The sequence below is a fragment of the Cloeon dipterum genome, chromosome 1 (genome assembly GCF_949628265.1).
Source record: "Cloeon dipterum chromosome 1, ieCloDipt1.1, whole genome shotgun sequence".
Lineage (NCBI taxonomy): Eukaryota > Metazoa > Arthropoda > Insecta > Ephemeroptera > Baetidae > Cloeon > Cloeon dipterum.
This window is the reverse complement of record NC_088786.1, coordinates 10,618,649-10,636,027: the sequence shown is the minus strand read 5'-3', so window position 1 is coordinate 10,636,027 and position 17,379 is coordinate 10,618,649. Positions and strand designations below refer to the sequence as shown.

Below are 17,379 nucleotides of genomic sequence, written 5' to 3'. Positions count from 1 at the left end.
AACAAAATTCAAATTTTAGCAAAAATGCCTTCAAAATTTACATCAATTTTAAATTGTAAAAAACATTTAATCAAAGTTTCTAGGCAGCAACGTAGTATTTTTTGACCAGGAAAATTACTTGTAAAACTATCAGATTCAAGAAATATTTAAAAATATATTATTGTTTTAATTTCAAAATATTTTTTAAATCAAATAAATAATTTTGCTATTTTCAATTATGATAAAAAGGTTGTATCGCGTAATTTACCTGTTTCTCCAATTCCTTCTGCTTAGCCCTGGCTTCAGCTAGAGGATACTGGTCCGGTCCTCCACTTTGGTCCTCTGCATTTTTCCATTCCGCCATGAAAGCTTCAGCCTCGTCCAGCCACTCGCCAAAGCCCCGGCAGGAAGAATGCAAATTGCGCCACGCGTCTCGGCACTTGGCCCACCTGGCGTGCCGCTCGGCAAGAGCCCTATGCACCTGAGACCACTCCTCTCGGAGACGGTCCACGGCCCTGCGAACTCTACTTAGAAATTAAAGTTTGGGATTAAAAAAAGATAAATTTAAACACCAACCTGTCGGCAGCTTCTCTTCCGCCACCAGCAAGACTTGCCCTTCTCATCGCTCCATCTCTGCCATATTCGACTTCGTCCATGCCAGTCTTCAATGAGGCGAGCAGGTCTTTAACGGACTTCAGAGCTTCTTCTTGCGTGGGGAAAGAGTCATAGTCATTACCTCCAAGAGGGTATGTGTTCAAAGTTCGATTTGCACTTGCAACGCCTTCTCTAATCTTGTTCACGTTTGTGACAAATTCGACAGCACTCTCAGCACCAACCTAATTAATATTAATCAATATTATTTGGGTTAAAAGCCATCCGATTTTCAACGTAATTTAAATTACCGATTGGCCAGGCTCAACGCTTTTCTCTTGAGGCTGCTCAATGTCTTTCAAATAGTGCTGGAACTTGCTCTGGACTGTAGCCCATTTGGCGTCCAAGCCTTGAACGTCCTTCCTCTGAGCGGCAAACTCTGCTTGTAAAGCGCGCAACTGGCCCTCATCATTGTTTGCCTCCTCCAGTCGCTGCGTGAATTCAGCAAGCCACCCTTCTAACTTGGCTGCCTCTACCTCGTCACTTTCTCGGTCTTTACCTCGCAGCTCCATCCACAAAGCTCGCAAGTTATCCTGTTGAAACGAATTTCCATACAATTAACTCCAACAAGTGTTTCCCTCAAAAAACATCGGAAAGTGATGCATAATTTATCATGATGACACACACAACTATCAAAAGGTATCAAATTTATTCCGATAATTGGATTTCCTTGATGTGCAAGGAAATATGGGAAGAAGTTATTACCTGTACACCGCGGAGGTTCTCAGCCAGGGCTGGATTTTTGGAATGCGCTTTCATAACCATGGAATCACCGTGACTGATTAGGGTAGCAGCATCAGGGGCCAACATTTGGCGGTCGCTTTCGTCACCCTTGGACAGCACCTCTTTGATGCGCTCACACATCTTTCTCGCAGCGTTTTCATGGGCACTCATTTCAGCAATCAAGTCTTCTCTTGGCTCGGAATTGCGCTGAATTACCTGAATACATTAAATTGGGAAATTAGCCAACTAGCCCACAAGCGAAAATCGCGCTCGATCTGGATTGGATTGATTGAAAATATACACCTTCATTTGAACTCAGAAATTATCAGTGAACAAACCAACCCGAATGGGAGCCTCTTGAACGGACTCTGCCGAACTCTCGTCGCTCGAAGACGCGGAATTCATTGCACTTTCCGTTTCGGAAAACACAAGAACGTCGTCTGTCTCCTTGTCAGATCCGTAAAAACTGTCTTCCTCTGCATCTTCAGTGGCAACCACACTGCCCACGATGTTGAAGGTTTTGGTCACCTCGACCTGCCTCTTGACCACCAGTTCCTTGGAGGACTGGGTTGTGATGGTGGCTTTTTCCATTGACTTCCTCGTGTCCGTGACCGTCACTGTCACTGCGGTAGAGGAGCACTCCATCGCGTCGCCGTCGGCAGGTATCTTGACCACCTCGACACTCTGCGGACTGACAGAGGTGGTGTCCACTCGCATCACCGGCCCAGCAGCAACCCTCTTGACTATCTCCATCTCTTTAATTTCCACCACTTGGCAGCGGTCGGCCACAGAGGGCGACGGAGGGGGCTTGCTGGTCACCACGGATATTTCTTTCCCTTCAGATAACTGTGAGAAGAGGGAACTGTCCTCGGCCAGTTTGAAGGTTTGAGAGGGAGTTGATATTTTCTTCCGAGGGATTTTTGATGGGAAATATTCTCTGAAGCTGGGGTTGGTGAAGCCGAGATCGCCCTCCACAGTGTCGAGAAGCGTCTCGAGGGTTTCGGATTTGCGGGAGTTTGGACCTCGCTGCAAAGAATAATTTCAAAAGGGAGTGAGTAATTCGGCCTGGTGACTGACAGAAATTGGGCCTGTGCACCTCTCCTTAGTAAGCAGAGATTGAGACGTCAGTCAGAAGCGGGAATTTGGTTATGAAAGCTGAAGCTGCAGCTTCTCAGTTCTCACATTTTAGCCGGATTTGAGCTCATGAGTTGAGACCACAACCATGATTTTTATGATTGACTGGAAAGTGCGCGATCCAGTCATTATTATGTGTAAACAGTTTTCAAACACTTACATACTATATAGTGGAACATGTACCATAGACAACATTCAAATCTCAAGTTTATTATCAACAATGTGGACTTTGTTAAAGTAAAGAACGTGTGTCAGATTAATTTTGAGAGAAAATTAGTGATCATGCCCTTCGTAATATGTATACAATTGATATACCAAAACCACTTTAAAGTTGAGGTTTAATTAACGTGGAGACTGATAACAGTAATTTATTCCACCACGTCGACATTGGCTGAAAATGCAGAAACACAACAAGGTTCGGATTTAGCACATTGAAGGCAACATTTCCGCAATCCAACCCAAATCAAGCATTCTTATAAAATAGTTTAACGGTGATAAAATATTTACATGAACAGGACATCAGCTCTTAGGCGACTTACCTGGACACGCTCTGCCACCATGTCCCACCTCTGGTTCAGCTGAGCAAGACGGATTTCAAGATTACTCAAGGTTTCAGCTCCAGACACTTTCAGTTCTGTCGCTGAATTTTTCAGAGACTCGTAAGTTGACTGGTGGACATCTAGTGCCCTCTTCAATGCCTAAAATTGCAGGATAAAACAATTATAGATTTTACACTGATTTTAAATAACCAATATATAAGATGCAATTAAATTTCTTTTAATTTGATTTAAAGTTCTTTATGTTTGATAGACCTGATTATTTTCTGCTGGTAACAAATTCATCCCTTAATTTTAAATTTTCTAAATGAGTAAAAAATTGCTCCCAACATACTTGGTGCTGAGACAACTGCCTGTCTCCTCTTTCACTGTCCATTCGAGCCAGTCCTTGTTCTGCCTCTTGAAGCCACTGCTCTAATTCGTTTGCAGAGCTTTCAAGCTGCGCAGCAACATCTGGCAAGGTCAACTGTTGCACTTCCATTGGAGTTGTTTCCCTCGATCTTTGTTGCTCTGGCGTTCCCTCTTTTGTGGATGCTTGGTCATCAATCTCCAGTGACCTAGCGCGTGGGGTGCCAACCAGCTCTTGCAGATTTCTCATCATGGATACAGCAGCTCGTTTAGTTTCACTGAGCTTGTTCTGGGCTGGTTCAGTCGCAGCCGGGTCGCTCAACAAGGGTGCAAGAGTAGCTAGGTTGGTTTGGGCACGTGCCAGGGTTTCCTCAATTTGAGGCTGTTCCACGCGCAGTTCCTATTTCAATAAAAAAATCAGTAGATGCGTAGTTTTACGTTGTTGCTAAATTTTACTTGTAATGTATTCACATCAGCTTTTTCGTTAAGCGCTTCTTGAACGTTCTGAATCCACTGAGAGGCTGTGGCAATATGTTCTTGCAACTGCCTGGCCTGCGAGAGGGCATTCTTCAACGATTCCTTGCTTTCTGTGACTTGCAGTCCCAACTATAAATTAATAACGAATTAACAAGTGATTAGGTTCATTTCCTAATTATTGTCGATCGTTGCAACTGAGGACAGAGACAACATTGAAAAAATCTAGCATGGTGTCATTTACTGCGCAGTATGTGTGAAGTATGTTTTTGGGGGACATGCTATTGCATTCAAGAACTGTCACACCAAAATACCTTCCTAACAGCATAATAACGACCCTCAGGGGCGAGAAACAACAATATTTTGTCCTTCACAGTGCAAAAAATCTCGTGTTAATTTAATAGGGAAACAAATATTATTCTTAAAAAAACAACTATTATTAATAATACCTTGTTGTATAGCTCCTTCAAGTTGTCAAGTCGGTTTGACAGTCCAAGTGGGTCAGAAGACACATTTTCTTGCACCATTTTCCTTCCAGTCTTGATAATATTCTCCACTTCTGCTTTGATGTCACTCAAGTTGTTGTACAGCCTCTGTAAAAGGTTTTGGGGTGGTTTATTAGATACAACAGAAAGTAATAAATGAAGTTACATTGCAGTTGGAGAGCTGGCCCTCCAGGTCATCTGGCTCTGCTGACGACGGCTCTAATATGCAGGAAGTATCTTCAATAGTGCGAAGCTCACGGAGGGCTCTGGAGAGTCTTGTGTCGATGTTTGCGTTTCCTGAAGCTCGGAAGTGATCAAACTGCACTCTAACCTCAGCAAATCTCCTCTGTAATTTCGAAATTTAAGTTTTGGAACTGTTGGCGATAATTATAATTTACATTTAAAAGAGAAAGCTGCTCCTGCAGCCTAGAAGCAGCCTCGGCCTGTCCAGCTTCGTTGTAAGCTTCGATTTGCTGTTCCATATCCTTCAAAGTTGTGTCTTGTGTTTTAAATTCTTCAACAAGCTGCTGCAATTGAATTATACTTTAGAATAAAAACAATACTACAAAGCAAAGGCAAGCCACTTATCAATGAAAATATTGTATTACTCGACACGAATAGGAAGTGACGTAAAAAGATAGAGGAGGAAATTAAGGAAAAGACTACTTAGGAGAAATCATTAACAGCGAATGCTTTCCAGCCATATTTAATTAACATTTTGATACTGAGAGAAACTAAAATAATATAGTTTAGCCCTCAAAACTAGTTGGTAACCATACTTACAGTTACCACGTTTCTATTCTACTGATTGAGTTGACTGTCATACCTTGTCCTCCTCAGGCAAGTCAGCAGCAGTGAGATCTTGTTCTGCCCTGGCAGTTAGTAGGGCGTGCACGCGGGTTAGCCACTGCATAGCCGACAAAATTCGAGCCTCCCAGTTCTGAGCCTCGCTTATAGAGTTTTCGAGCAATCGGGTACGCTCTCGCGCCTGCAGTGGCATGCAAAGCATAGTAGCAAAGATTCAAAAGCGCAAAATTGTATGTTGGCAGAAAATCAACAGAAAAACAGAGGGTATAGACATTGAATTAATTGACTGAATTTTTAACACATGCAGATTTGGGAGGTTTTAAAATTTTAATCGACAGAGAAGTACAAATGAAGGAACAGCGCTAATACCTTCTGACCGAGTAGGCTCCACCGGGAGGTCAGGTTCTCCGCTTCAGCCTGTACGATGCCAGGCATCACGTCTGCGTCAGACAGCTCCTTGGCTAAATTCTGAATTCGTGCAAGTCGCGCCTCCGGGTGGTTTCGAATATAATTCTCCAAATCCTGGTTTTCAATTTAATTATGCAAACAAGCAACGCTTTAGTTAAGAATACAGATTTTATCAGCTGGCAAATTTTTTCGCTTTTGATTTAGAGTTGTAAATTTTGAAGCATCCAATGAGTATGCTTAGCAAAGAGACACAAACACAAACAGCACAAACATAATTTTTACATTGCTTGCAAAACTTACGTCAAGCTCTTCAGATATTTCTTCAGCATCAGCAGCTGACTTAGGAGATTTTCTCAGCCGCTTTTCAAGTTTGTCTAGCCAGTCTCTCTCTTGCGCAACCAAGGCTGGGAAATTCAGACGTTTAAATCCCCAATTTTATCACGTCCATTCATGCATGCTTTTACCTCTGAATTCTCCATAGTTATGTGAGGCGTCTTTCAAAGTCCGTACTCTGGAGTAAACAATTTCAGTAACAGTTGACCAGTGTGCATTCAACTGAGTGAAAAGTTTCTGCAGCTCATGCAGGCCTGGACTTCCTTCTTCCTCGGCGAGAAGCAATAGCTCACTCCCTAACAGTAAATTGTATAGTGAAAAATAATATGTGGTATGAACGGTTCTATGTATTACCGGTTTCATTGATGCTACGAAATTGTTCTGTTCTGCTGTCTACTTTGTCTTTCAAGACTTGCAGTTGTCCCTTAACTCTGAAGAGTTCGGCAGAGGATGAGGCTGTAGGTGCTTTTTCAGGTGGAATTTCATTTTCCAGCTCCACAAGCCACTGATCCAGATTGTCCACGCCCTTCAGGACATCCAGGGTTTTTGTCAGCGCGTCTTGCAACCTTTTGTTTTGTGTGCAGGTCTTTGCAGAAATATCTTTCCACGTTTTTGTCAATTCTGCGGCTCGCTTTCTCAGTTCTGATTTTTCTAATGGCTCTCCATCAATGGAAACAACGCCAAGATTTTTCCTGGCATTTTGCTCCAAAGCTGCAAATTTGGGCTGCATGACTTTAACGTCTCCCTCCAAACCCTGAGAGAGAAAGAGAGGTCAAAACAAAATTTCATGATTCAAATTTTGAAATAGTTACAGAAAATTGCTCTAATTGGGCCTTCAGTGTTTCTGGTTCTCCAACAGCCATTGCCTGCTCAGCCTCCATGAAGACCTTTACCTCTTTGAGCCAATTTTCAAGCACACCAATTTGTTCTTTCAATGCGGTCCACGATTCAACGGCTGAAAATAGAAATAAATTTTTTGATAAAGTTGAATTACTAAGTTTTCATCTCACAAGCTTGGACTTTGGTAGATTTTTCTTCTACTAAAACTGGTAAATCGCTCCAGCGAGTATTAAGTTCTTGCAGCTGCTGTCTTAGTAATTCCTTTGAGGGCGATTCTGCGGCGCAATTTACAAACTCGTGTCCAGAAGAATTAATGCTGTCAAACTTGGCCATCCGGTCCTTTAATCCAGTTTGCATTTCCTATACAGGAATACTGTTAACAGTTCTTCTAAAAAATGAGTTAGTGAACACACCATTAATTGAGCCTGCTGCTGGTAAGGGGCGAGACTGTCATCCTGCATTGCTAGTTCTGAGGCTCTCAGCCAGTTTAGTAGGTCCTGCAGCTCCCTGAGAAATTCCTCTGAAGGTCCTCTGCTTTGCTCTGCGCTTAAGTCTTCCAATTTTTGGTGGAGATTTTTCATAACAAACTCCCAGCATTCATAGAACTGTTCGGAATCCCGCGCAACCTCCGCGCGATCATAAATGTCAGCAGCATGGTGCTGGGACACTTGAGCTGCCTGCTGCTTCATTTTAGTCACTCGGTCTTCGTGACTCTTCATCGACTTGATTTTAACTCTGCACTGCTCAATTGTGTGCAAAGTGGAAGTAGAAGAAGGCTCACTGTCAAGCCACCTTCTGTAACCCTGTAAAATCGTATTGAGAGCTCCAAGCTCAGTATTGAGTTGGCGTCTCTGCAGTAAGAAATCAATGGAATCTCTCCTTGCTTTCATGGAAACTCCATTCAAGAGCTCCCATTTTTCAGCCAGCTCATTCAGTTTATCAGTGGTAGCTCCATCCTCCAACTGCTGCGACACTTTTCTCAATTTCTCAACATCGTCCTTGTGTTCCTCAAATTCAGACTCAAGGTCTTCATAAAGAACTAGTTGCTCTTCAACGCTGAGACCATCAAAAGGGCCTTCTTCCCCATCTTCAGGGGTTTCCAGCATGGACTCCGCATGGTGTAACCACGCTTCAAACTGTCGGAGATTTGTGTTGAACTCGTGCTGACTAGACGAGCCGATTCTTCTTCTTTTTGCAACGCCAGACTCCTAAAACAAAATTGGATTAATTTAGTATAAATTAACTTGCAAAAAAATATTACTTCTTGCGAGGTCGACTCTCTGACAGGTGGCCATGACACATCAGAGCCTGTAGGGCTGTCCAGAGGAGACTTTGATGACTTAGTGTCAGTTTCCATTGGAGTTGATTGATCAAATCCGACATCAGTTACCTGAAACGTTTTTTAGTAATTTACCTAATTTTAAATAGTCAGAAATATTTACCCTGCTAGCTTGCACGTCCATAATGGAAGTAAGAGCTTCAAATCGATCCTGCAGCATTTCGACATTGTCTGCAGCTTTCTGGACCAAATCACATTCCTCGTCCAGCTGCTCCCATTCGCCTGACTCGCCCACCCTGTTGTTATTACACAAGGAACCAAGCAGGTTGTGAAGAGAGTCGAGGCGCTGCTTCTGCTGCTTCATCTCGGTCTTCAAAATGTGCAATTCATTGATCCTCTGCGTGAGGGTCGCCAGGCTCTCGCTTGGATTCGCCTCCATATGCTTCAGCTTGCTTTCGGTCTGCTGCATCCAGTTTCCAACAGTGTCTTGCTCCCTTTGCAGTTCATCCCATTTTGAAATTAATGTGTCCAGGCGAGAGCCTCTCTGCTCAGCCCAGTTGCAGATGTGCGCCCAACGCTCACCAAGGGCAGCCAGCTGGTCCTCTAACTGTGCATATGCTGAAATTTCAATAAATTAGAATCTGTTATTGCAAGATATTATTTGTTTTTGTCCCTCTTCTCATTGAAAAAATCAAATCAATTGTGTGTTCATAGATGGAAAGTGTTAAATTCAGGATGAATTTATAATGCTGACAGAAAAAGAAAGTGGTGAATAAATAGGGCCAAAAAATACCTGTATCATCAGCAGAAGAGCCGTCATCAACGACAACAACCATAGTTGACAATGAGTCTACCATGGGCTGTTTTGCTTCTAAGTCTCTTTGCAAGGCACCAAGGCAATTTTTTAGTCTGTTCAGATGAGCGGGATTGACTTTGCCAGACTGGTTCTTGCCTGCGTCCATTCGGGAAATTCTGTCCTCTGCGTCAGTGAGCCAAGTTCTTAACGATCCTAGTTGGTTCTGTTGGGCTTTCATCAGAGTTTCATGTGTTTGTGCCTAAAGGAAGAAAAATTATTTAGCACATAAAGTTAGCACATGTATATTAATTATACCTGAATGTTCATTGCCTTCAGCCGCAGTGCTTCCCATCGAGAGTTGAGCAGGCGCATTTGGATTTTGATTTCTGCCTCCTCGTCAGGTTGCAATATACCTTCTTGAATTAGTCTGGCACCTTCCGTCAAAACAGCACCAACAGAGCTCTAAAATTGACGTGTTAAAATCTCTAAATTAAAATATTGCTATAGATCCTACTTGATGGTCAGCAAGCTGTTGCAAAAATGCCTCATGTGAATGAAACTTTTCTTTGGCTTCTGCCAACGCGTCAGCACCTTCACCTGGAGATGTGATTTCCCTGTTGTTCAGAGAGTCTTCAGCTGCCAGGAGCCAAGTGAGAACGTCTTCAAGAGCTGTTTGGTAGCCGCCAATTTCAACTGAAGCGTTCGTTATCAGGCTGAGAGGTCTTGAAGGACCACTGGCCTCGGCCCCATTTTCTTCACTTATTTGGGATGACAGAGGATATGAAACGTTGAACTGGAATGTAGCTGTCTGCGTGATGGACACAACCTCTGCCCGTGGAGTGAGTGGACTTGATGGAGACAGCAAGTCTTGCTCCAGACTGGATGCCTGCGTTTCCGAGTGGGGCAGAGATTGGAACAGGCACATCACATACATCATCAAGCTCTTCTTGTCCGGAACAGCAGTGTTTACATCTGTAAAAATAGGTGTTTGTTAAAAATTCCTAGCAATAATAAAATCAATTTAACCTGCAAAACTAAATATATTTAAAAATCCCTAAATTGCAATAATTTGATGGCACCGAGTTTAAAACTGACTCTCGAGATGAAATAATTGGCTTACATCAACAAGAGTTTTATTAAAATTCAAATAAACAACTGGGCTCTCGGACAGTAAAAATCCTAATTGGTTAGTTTTTAGGATAATTTGAAAAAATTACCTTCTGGATCAAGTAGCCTCTCAATGCCCAATTCAGACTGAGCCAGGTGGAAAGCGTGCTCCAGTCTTGCATTTGGGTGCATATTTTTTACAGTCTCAAAGTCAAAGAGGCGCGGCCGATGCTTGTGGAGTATTGCGTTGAAAGCCAAGCCATCAGACCAGTTTGTGGTGAAGTTTCGGATGTCGAGGCCATAGTTCTTGGTTTGCTGCCGGCACCACGCCAGCAGCGTCTTCTCCAAGTTAGTCTGTTGCAGCTCCGACATTAGAGTTTTCAAATTCATTTGAACCTGAAACAAGGCATTAATTTATTATGTGGCTTTCATTTAAAAACTTCATTGGTAATTACCTGCCAATGCAAAATGATGCTCCAGACAAGGCCCAGAGTCAATTTAGGATTTCCATCGACAATGTCGTTGCTGCTGATGTTCACCAATTTTACCTGCAATAGTCGTGGAAAGATTAATCGCAATGCAGGAAATGCAGGGAGAGATTCGTGTCGCTGAACTGAAGCCGATCAAAATGAGGCATCGAAGCGAGTAGCTTTCAGCCGGCTGCGGTGTGCAATTAGTGTAATTGCCCACCGTAAAACAAAAAAGTGAAAGTAAACGTCAATCATAATACAAGGAACAGCTCCCGATGCGAAAAGACAGATTGGACTGAATGATGTCATTTCTCGGTCGCACAAACTCTGAGGAATCAATTTCAAATGCTAACAAGATATAGGTGCCGCTGAATGAGCAGACAAACTACCTTGAGAAAGTCGGAGGAAATGACTACACTTACGTTATTGTGCTCGAGTATTTGCAAGGCTTTGTTGACGTTGTTTAAGTGATGCACTCGCATCCGCCCTCTCTCGCGTTTCTGAAATGAAAAAAAATATATTTCATATATTATGTCGTCCTAAAATTTCAACACAACCTGGTTTGCTTAAACATAACAAATAAGATTTATTTGTTGACTTTGTGGTAACGACATCCACTCAACAATGTTGGAATTTAAATTATCAGAAAATGACATGAGAATCTGCCATATTCGAAGACTGTAGAACAATGGCACTGCTTCAGCAACTTGAGTTTTAGCTATCCAGAGATTGAGAGATATTATTTTGAGCTCTAATTTGTAAGAGATATGTTTCAGCGCCCATAATATTCAATTAATGCGTTTTTCAGCGCAAATGATCGCCTGATAAGTGTTGCAGGAATAAAAAATTAGCCTAAATGAGTGCTGAGAGAATAATGAGTAACCTTGTGAGAAAAATAGAATACGTGTCCTGCTCTCACCCTGTATCCGGCGCTCATATACACTGTTATTTACTTAATTTCTTGAGCTTATTTTTTGTCATTTTAAAACATCTCTGCTCAGCACATCCAGTGGCCTACGAGCTCACCTAGTCCTAATAACGCGAATAACGGGCCGTGCCGAGGCCTTTTATTGAAACGGCAGGCATTTGTCCCTAAAGCCGCAGAAATGGTGCGAAAACCAGCAAGTAGCGAGTGCGCCTCTCAGCCCGTTGGGCTGTTTAAGCATTTCGAGAGTCACTAAATTAACCACCTTTTGCCATCTCTGGCATTGGGCGGCTAGGAACCTGAAATGTTCAAATATCTCCCACTGTTTTGACACTCCTAAAAATTCTTTAAGTATGCCGGCCAACCCATTTAAAATAAACAAAGTATGTATAATTTAACGCTTGAATGTAGAAAAATTGTACTGACCATTGTCCACATAAGTTCTAAAAGAGTAATATCAGGATTATTTTCAAAAATTGGTTAGCAAGCTCAAATTTCTAGAGGAAAATTTTGATACCAATTAATAAGACTATGCTGCTTAAGTTAAATATACTCACACATTCTCTTTCAGTGAGGATTTCCAGGAGCGACAGCAGCCTGGTGCCGTCTCTCAGGTCAACAAACAGGTCATTGACTAAAGGCTGACCTCCCTGAAAAATGCGCTACAAACATGAGAAGAGAAAACGACGCATTAATGCTTCCCCCTTTGCTTCTGGCCACTGCGAAAATGTTGGTCAATGACGTAAAAGGACAAAAAACAAGCTGACGAGGAAACAAGTGGGAGAGACCAATTCTTGACCAATTAGGAATTCAAGTGAATATATCCAACTAATCATGCAGAGGAAGCACTGGGGGTGAGCAAAGGAACGGATAAAAGTTTGGAACTAATAGCTTTCAAGTTCAAAGCCAAGTTGGTATTTACACGGCCAAAATGTTAGCCGGTTCTCCTCTTATTAGGAGATATTTACAACCATTTTGAAAGGTGCTACCAGGGATGCAAAGAGTGCGCACTTTAAAGGAGTTAAATTTCCTACCAACATCTTGCACGTGTATAACAGAAAACATAAAATTTCAACGTAACTATAACAAGTATAGTAATAATTTGAGGAGGTTGATTGGAAATTCAAACAGCATTTATAGACATCGTGAAATGTTGCGAAAACAGTTTCGTTCTGGTGTAAACCTTCAAATTACAACAAGAAACACATCAGAATCTAACTGGCAAAGTGCCAATCTGCATCAATCATTAGCACCTGCTTCGTCGCAAACCGGTTTTTGGGATAGTAAAATACAGAAATAAAAATAATCGCTCCCACACTTTGTTCTCACTGACCCACTCAAAACAAAACACAGAATAAATATGACAGTATGCACTAGAAAAGTAGGATGGTTCAGGTGTTGGTGGTGAGGTCAATGAACGAACAAAAATATGCTCTTTTCATCTCAACTATTCATGCGCAAGACATTGGTGAAAAAATTGAGTGCTGGAAAGAGTAACTCCAGAAAAAACAGAAATTCATCCCTGGCAAAAAACTGCATTGTAATCAGAAACTCACCTTTGCCAGGTAGGAGTTCATCCATTTTGCAAAAGTCTTTTTCTGGACATCCTCCCGTTCATCTGCAACATTGAATACAATTTCAAAAATGCTAAAATATGACGCAAATTGTTAACAATGAAAACAACACCATCTAAATAAAAAAATATCGATACCAGGACGGTGTCTGTCGAATAAAATAAATTATCTAATAAAACATTAAAAATAAGTACTGTAACGTAGAGTTTGCATTAATTTTATAACGAGAATGAAAAGCATTTCTTTTCAAACTGATTCCATGATTGATCATTTTGCCACCTCCCGAAATTTCATTCAACATTAGAAGCTTCGCGGAATATTAGTTAAGTTAGCATTAGTGCAATTAATCGAGCGTATCGCAACTAATTGCTCAGAGATGAGTTGGAGTGCCGTCTTCGCTTGACGACTTGGGAGTGCGGCCTATTAAATTTGACCTCAACGCACGAGATCAGGCGCGAGTGTTTGGTTTCCCGTGTGGCATTTTTGTCTCAAATAATTGTGCTGCGGAGTAATGGTCGATCTCTAAGTCGCGCACAGATTGTCGGCAACATCAATTAAGTTGTGAGGAAGTTTTTAAAAACGCACTAATCATAAATATTTGTTCATCACGACGCAATTTATTGCAATGAATATTTTATGTATACATATCATCAAAACGGCATTAATCAATTTAAAAAATGCACTTAAAACGTTCCTAAAAAGATTTTAAATTGTAGAATTATTTAATTTTTTATTTGTACTTAAAGTCTTCCCAGTTTTAAGGAACCAAAAAATCATGATTTTAACAAGGTGTACTTTTGTGTGGAAAATCTGGGTAAAAAAATACTCTGGTTTGTCTGTAAATGCTTTCGACCCTGCTCTGTTCTTCTCTCTGTTGTGTATTGAGATAGGTCCCCTTAAGTTGCTGGTGAGATAAACGATCAAAAGTAACCGAGATAGAGAGATAAATCATTATTTGTCCTATACAGGAGCGATGTGTGTCTGACTTGGTCTATAGCATCCTGTGTCATTAACGTAATTGCGGACTGATTGTGAGTAAGAAGGCAAGAGACGCTACTACACCCATTCTCGGAGCAGAATTTACTTGATCAGAGTTGTAAACGCGGATCCGAGTCTTGAATTTTTAAGCACATACCGATTGAATGTTAAAGAGAAGTGCGTGTAAAGTGTAGAAAATGCGCATGTAACGCCTTTTTAGTATTCAGCCGGTGTGTTTGTCTTTTTCGCAGAATTCCGCACGAGAATGTTGTTTCTACCGCGACCGACTTCAGTGATCTGAAAATGTACTGCACTTTTTGTTTGATAAAATCGGACAAAGACTTGATGCTTCGTCTCGTCACTAGTCACATTTATTTTCAAATAATTGAAAAATTGTTTTCATTTGTGTCATTTATTTGAAACTTTTTTAATTTTTGTGTTATTTTGGCTAGAGCACACAAGAAATCTAAGCAAAGGTAAACACTGATATTACGATACATTTTATCGATTAATTGTAAGTATTTGGACGTTAAATGGTGAAATCGATTAAAAGCATTCATGTCTGATCATTATTTGAGTGCATCATCAAAGAACAGTCACCTTAATTTACTGAGTGAGATATGACAAAATATTTTCTCACTAATGACAGATTTATAAAGCACTCTACTTGTAAGATGGAGACAACAGAGTGATTCATCTTCTGGCTGACAGATTTTCCCACGACAACCGCGGTACGCAATGAATTAAAAGGCGTTAGACGATTTGACTTTCATGGACCTCGGCGGTGTGTGCGTATACTGTAAAGATCGAGGCAGAGAAGAATTTTATCTGGCGCGGGATCTGTGTGCTGCTCGTTTTCTCTCGCACACTGGTCTCTTTTCATTCTTCCTACTCCACGCAGCACGCAGACCCCGACCAGACAGCCCCTTCCCTCTTTCATGCAATGTTGATGGCAGCCAAAAGGGACTGAAGGTCTTTCTCACTCGCCATCGATTGATGATATAATACGAAAAATTATTTCCATCGACATCTGCGTCTCCCGCTGCTGCGGCTATTGTGACCGCCAGATCAAAGCATGACTGCTCACATTCAATTTGTGCCAAGTGCACGAATGCGAGGATTCAAATGTTATAAGGTATCTTCATACGTGGCGGTTACCTTCACGCGATAAAAAGTTCCTTCCAAGAAGGAAATGACTTTATTTATCAATCGATTTCAGTATATTAAAAGCATTCCAAGTTGATTCGAAATTTCTAAAAATATTAAAACCAAATCATAGAATTTGAAACCACAAAAAGACTTAATTATTTAAAAAAAAATGAAATTATAAAAACTGCTTATTGTGAGTTCCAAATTTTTGTGACAATAATTGCGAGTTTTGACGCTGAATGAAAAATCAAATTTTGCGAGCGTGTAGAGACGCGGTATTACGATTTTGTCACGATTGCATGAAATACCCGTTCAAGTAAAAATCTTTCTTTTAAATCACCCTTCACCGCAACTTAATATCAGCATTGCGCCAGTGTTTCAATTTTGCAAACCGCAACAAAATGAGCCCAGAGAGAGGGACGGACGAGCGAGACAATAATGAAGCGACGCGTTCTGTTTGCAGTGAAAATAAAAATACGGTGTAAGCGAGCCGTCCGATTCAAGAAGGCCTATGCATTCACTCTGGCTGCATGCGAAGAAACCTGCTTTTTGCAACCCAAGTAGCAGGCGGAGGTTTGAATGACAAATTACGCCAAACCAAAGAATCAACCACCTCGGTGGCCAACACACACCCCAGGGCAGTTTCCTGTTACACACGCGCCTTTCTGCTCCTTTCATATCATCAACTGAATCGGCAAGAACCTGGCTGGTCTGGCGGCGAGTTTTCCCTGTTGATTTTTCACCGTCTGGCGAGTTGACTCACTCGCAGCACATGCGAATTCAAGAAGAAAGCGGACGCCAGCATTGTCACTTCTAATTTTACATGTCATTGAGTGCTGTTACTTGCGGCCGATGGATGGCGATAATTTAGGGTGCGGGGAGCCTGCCAACAATGAAAATTGGCGTAAAGTTTAGCCAGAGTAATTATCAAGGCTGGCAATGGCGCTCATTTCTCTTTGAAGACGTGCGAGCAACAAAAACAGCACAGACACGATTGCTCTTTAATTGCTGTTTGCGTATTTTTTTAAAGCACAATCGCGATTAGATGCGTCTTTTCTCTACGACAAAAATAGTGACATTATATTAGGGTTTTACAATATCTAACACGCTAAAATTCAAAATCAACTGGCCAGCTACCGTCGCAAAAGGCCTATCGTCTAGCGGTTAAAATTGAAACATATACGACAATCCATTCAGAGATGAAGTTATGCGCACGGGACATGCAAAACCTAAAGCTAACGGAAACGGAAGTAGCGCGGATTCCGCGAATACTTGCTGCTCTCATCCTTTAGCTAGAATTAGGGTTGCCGCCACGTGGGTTTCACCCAGGGACCTCCAGTCACCATGTAAACAAAAAATCATACAGACATTTCAATTCCCAAAATATATATTTTTCACGATTCTATGACGCCATTTGAACTTGGGCGGTTTCTGGCGAGACGATCTATATTAATTTCAATTTGGCTAATTGAGTGCACAATTGCGTTCGCCGTCTCGGCGGAGCAGAGGCAACCAAGTGAGGCACAAAAATGTGGCCGCCGAACTCGTTTGCTCGTCCATATAAGGCAAACGAGCAACGCCGTAAGTAAGTAGTTAGCGACGCGAGAAGTTGGTCAGCCAACAGACCTACTCGTCTGCAAGGAAATATTATTTCATTTATAATTCTCATCAGCGGTGGTGGCGGCCGGTGCATTTGTCGTTTCGTTTGAGCCATTTTTCGAGTCGTTTGAATTTTACGACTGCAGACCGATATTAAAAAGCGATAAAAAGGCCTCTTGTTTTCTTGTTTCGAGGTTTCTCTACTTATGCCTCCCACTCGGGAGTCGTTCTTGAGAGGACCATAAAGCACTTTCTTCTGTTGGCTGACTAAGAGGTGCACTAAAATTTTTAGGAGAATGAAAATCTTAAAAGCGAGATAGTTCAGAGCGTTATGTTGGTGTAAATAAAGCAGGGCACCAGAAAATGCACGCGATTAGTTGGAGCACGTGTGGATATGACGGAAAGGGGAGACTTTCAAATTCACATCCGAAAACTTGCTGAGTCAATGCGATAATAATAAAAATAGGAAAGGATTGAGGTTTATAAGAGCGCCAAAATTTTTAATTATATATGATAAAGGTGGTAATTTATTTTTAGAATGTTAAAATCAGATCTTAAAAGAACAATTTCAGGTCTCTACTATAAGGCAATTCTAAATTTGGATTGATAAACGCCAACTTGAGAGCGGTGAGATGAGCAAATAAATCACACATTACTGACACATACATATTTGCTTGTAATCGACCTGCTGATTTGAATCTCATGTGGATTACGCGACTGAAGTATTAGCAGATCTTGTTTTACAAGGTGTCAAGTGGCACAA

General features: G+C 41.5%; 1 protein-coding gene across 2 annotated transcripts in view; it reads right to left on the bottom strand.

Moving 5' to 3' along the window:
- LOC135935842 (dystrophin, isoforms A/C/F/G/H-like) overlaps positions 1-17,379 on the bottom strand; it is a 181,336-nt gene that overhangs the window by 156,374 nt on the left and 7,583 nt on the right. The window contains exons 2-30 of one of the 2 annotated variants that reach the window (XM_065478410.1): positions 12,873-12,934; positions 11,874-11,978; positions 10,814-10,891; positions 10,377-10,469; positions 10,032-10,317; positions 9,329-9,786; positions 9,130-9,276; positions 8,812-9,073; positions 8,182-8,636; positions 8,001-8,129; positions 7,153-7,947; positions 6,910-7,099; positions 6,712-6,854; positions 6,254-6,653; positions 6,031-6,195; positions 5,867-5,970; positions 5,528-5,680; positions 5,178-5,339; positions 4,750-4,878; positions 4,518-4,697; positions 4,316-4,459; positions 3,849-3,998; positions 3,379-3,792; positions 3,027-3,185; positions 1,696-2,379; positions 1,336-1,569; positions 882-1,163; positions 556-815; positions 248-503 (exon numbers count right to left, since the gene is read on the bottom strand). In XM_065478410.1, the coding sequence (XP_065334482.1) occupies positions 248-503; positions 556-815; positions 882-1,163; positions 1,336-1,569; positions 1,696-2,379; positions 3,027-3,185; positions 3,379-3,792; positions 3,849-3,998; positions 4,316-4,459; positions 4,518-4,697; positions 4,750-4,878; positions 5,178-5,339; positions 5,528-5,680; positions 5,867-5,970; positions 6,031-6,195; positions 6,254-6,653; positions 6,712-6,854; positions 6,910-7,099; positions 7,153-7,947; positions 8,001-8,129; positions 8,182-8,636; positions 8,812-9,073; positions 9,130-9,276; positions 9,329-9,786; positions 10,032-10,317; positions 10,377-10,469; positions 10,814-10,891; positions 11,874-11,978; positions 12,873-12,934 (7,079 nt within the window). The remainder of the gene's footprint in view (positions 1-247; positions 504-555; positions 816-881; positions 1,164-1,335; positions 1,570-1,695; positions 2,380-3,026; positions 3,186-3,378; positions 3,793-3,848; positions 3,999-4,315; positions 4,460-4,517; positions 4,698-4,749; positions 4,879-5,177; positions 5,340-5,527; positions 5,681-5,866; positions 5,971-6,030; positions 6,196-6,253; positions 6,654-6,711; positions 6,855-6,909; positions 7,100-7,152; positions 7,948-8,000; positions 8,130-8,181; positions 8,637-8,811; positions 9,074-9,129; positions 9,277-9,328; positions 9,787-10,031; positions 10,318-10,376; positions 10,470-10,813; positions 10,892-11,873; positions 11,979-12,872; positions 12,935-17,379) is intronic. The other variant, XM_065478419.1, reaches the window with a different exon arrangement.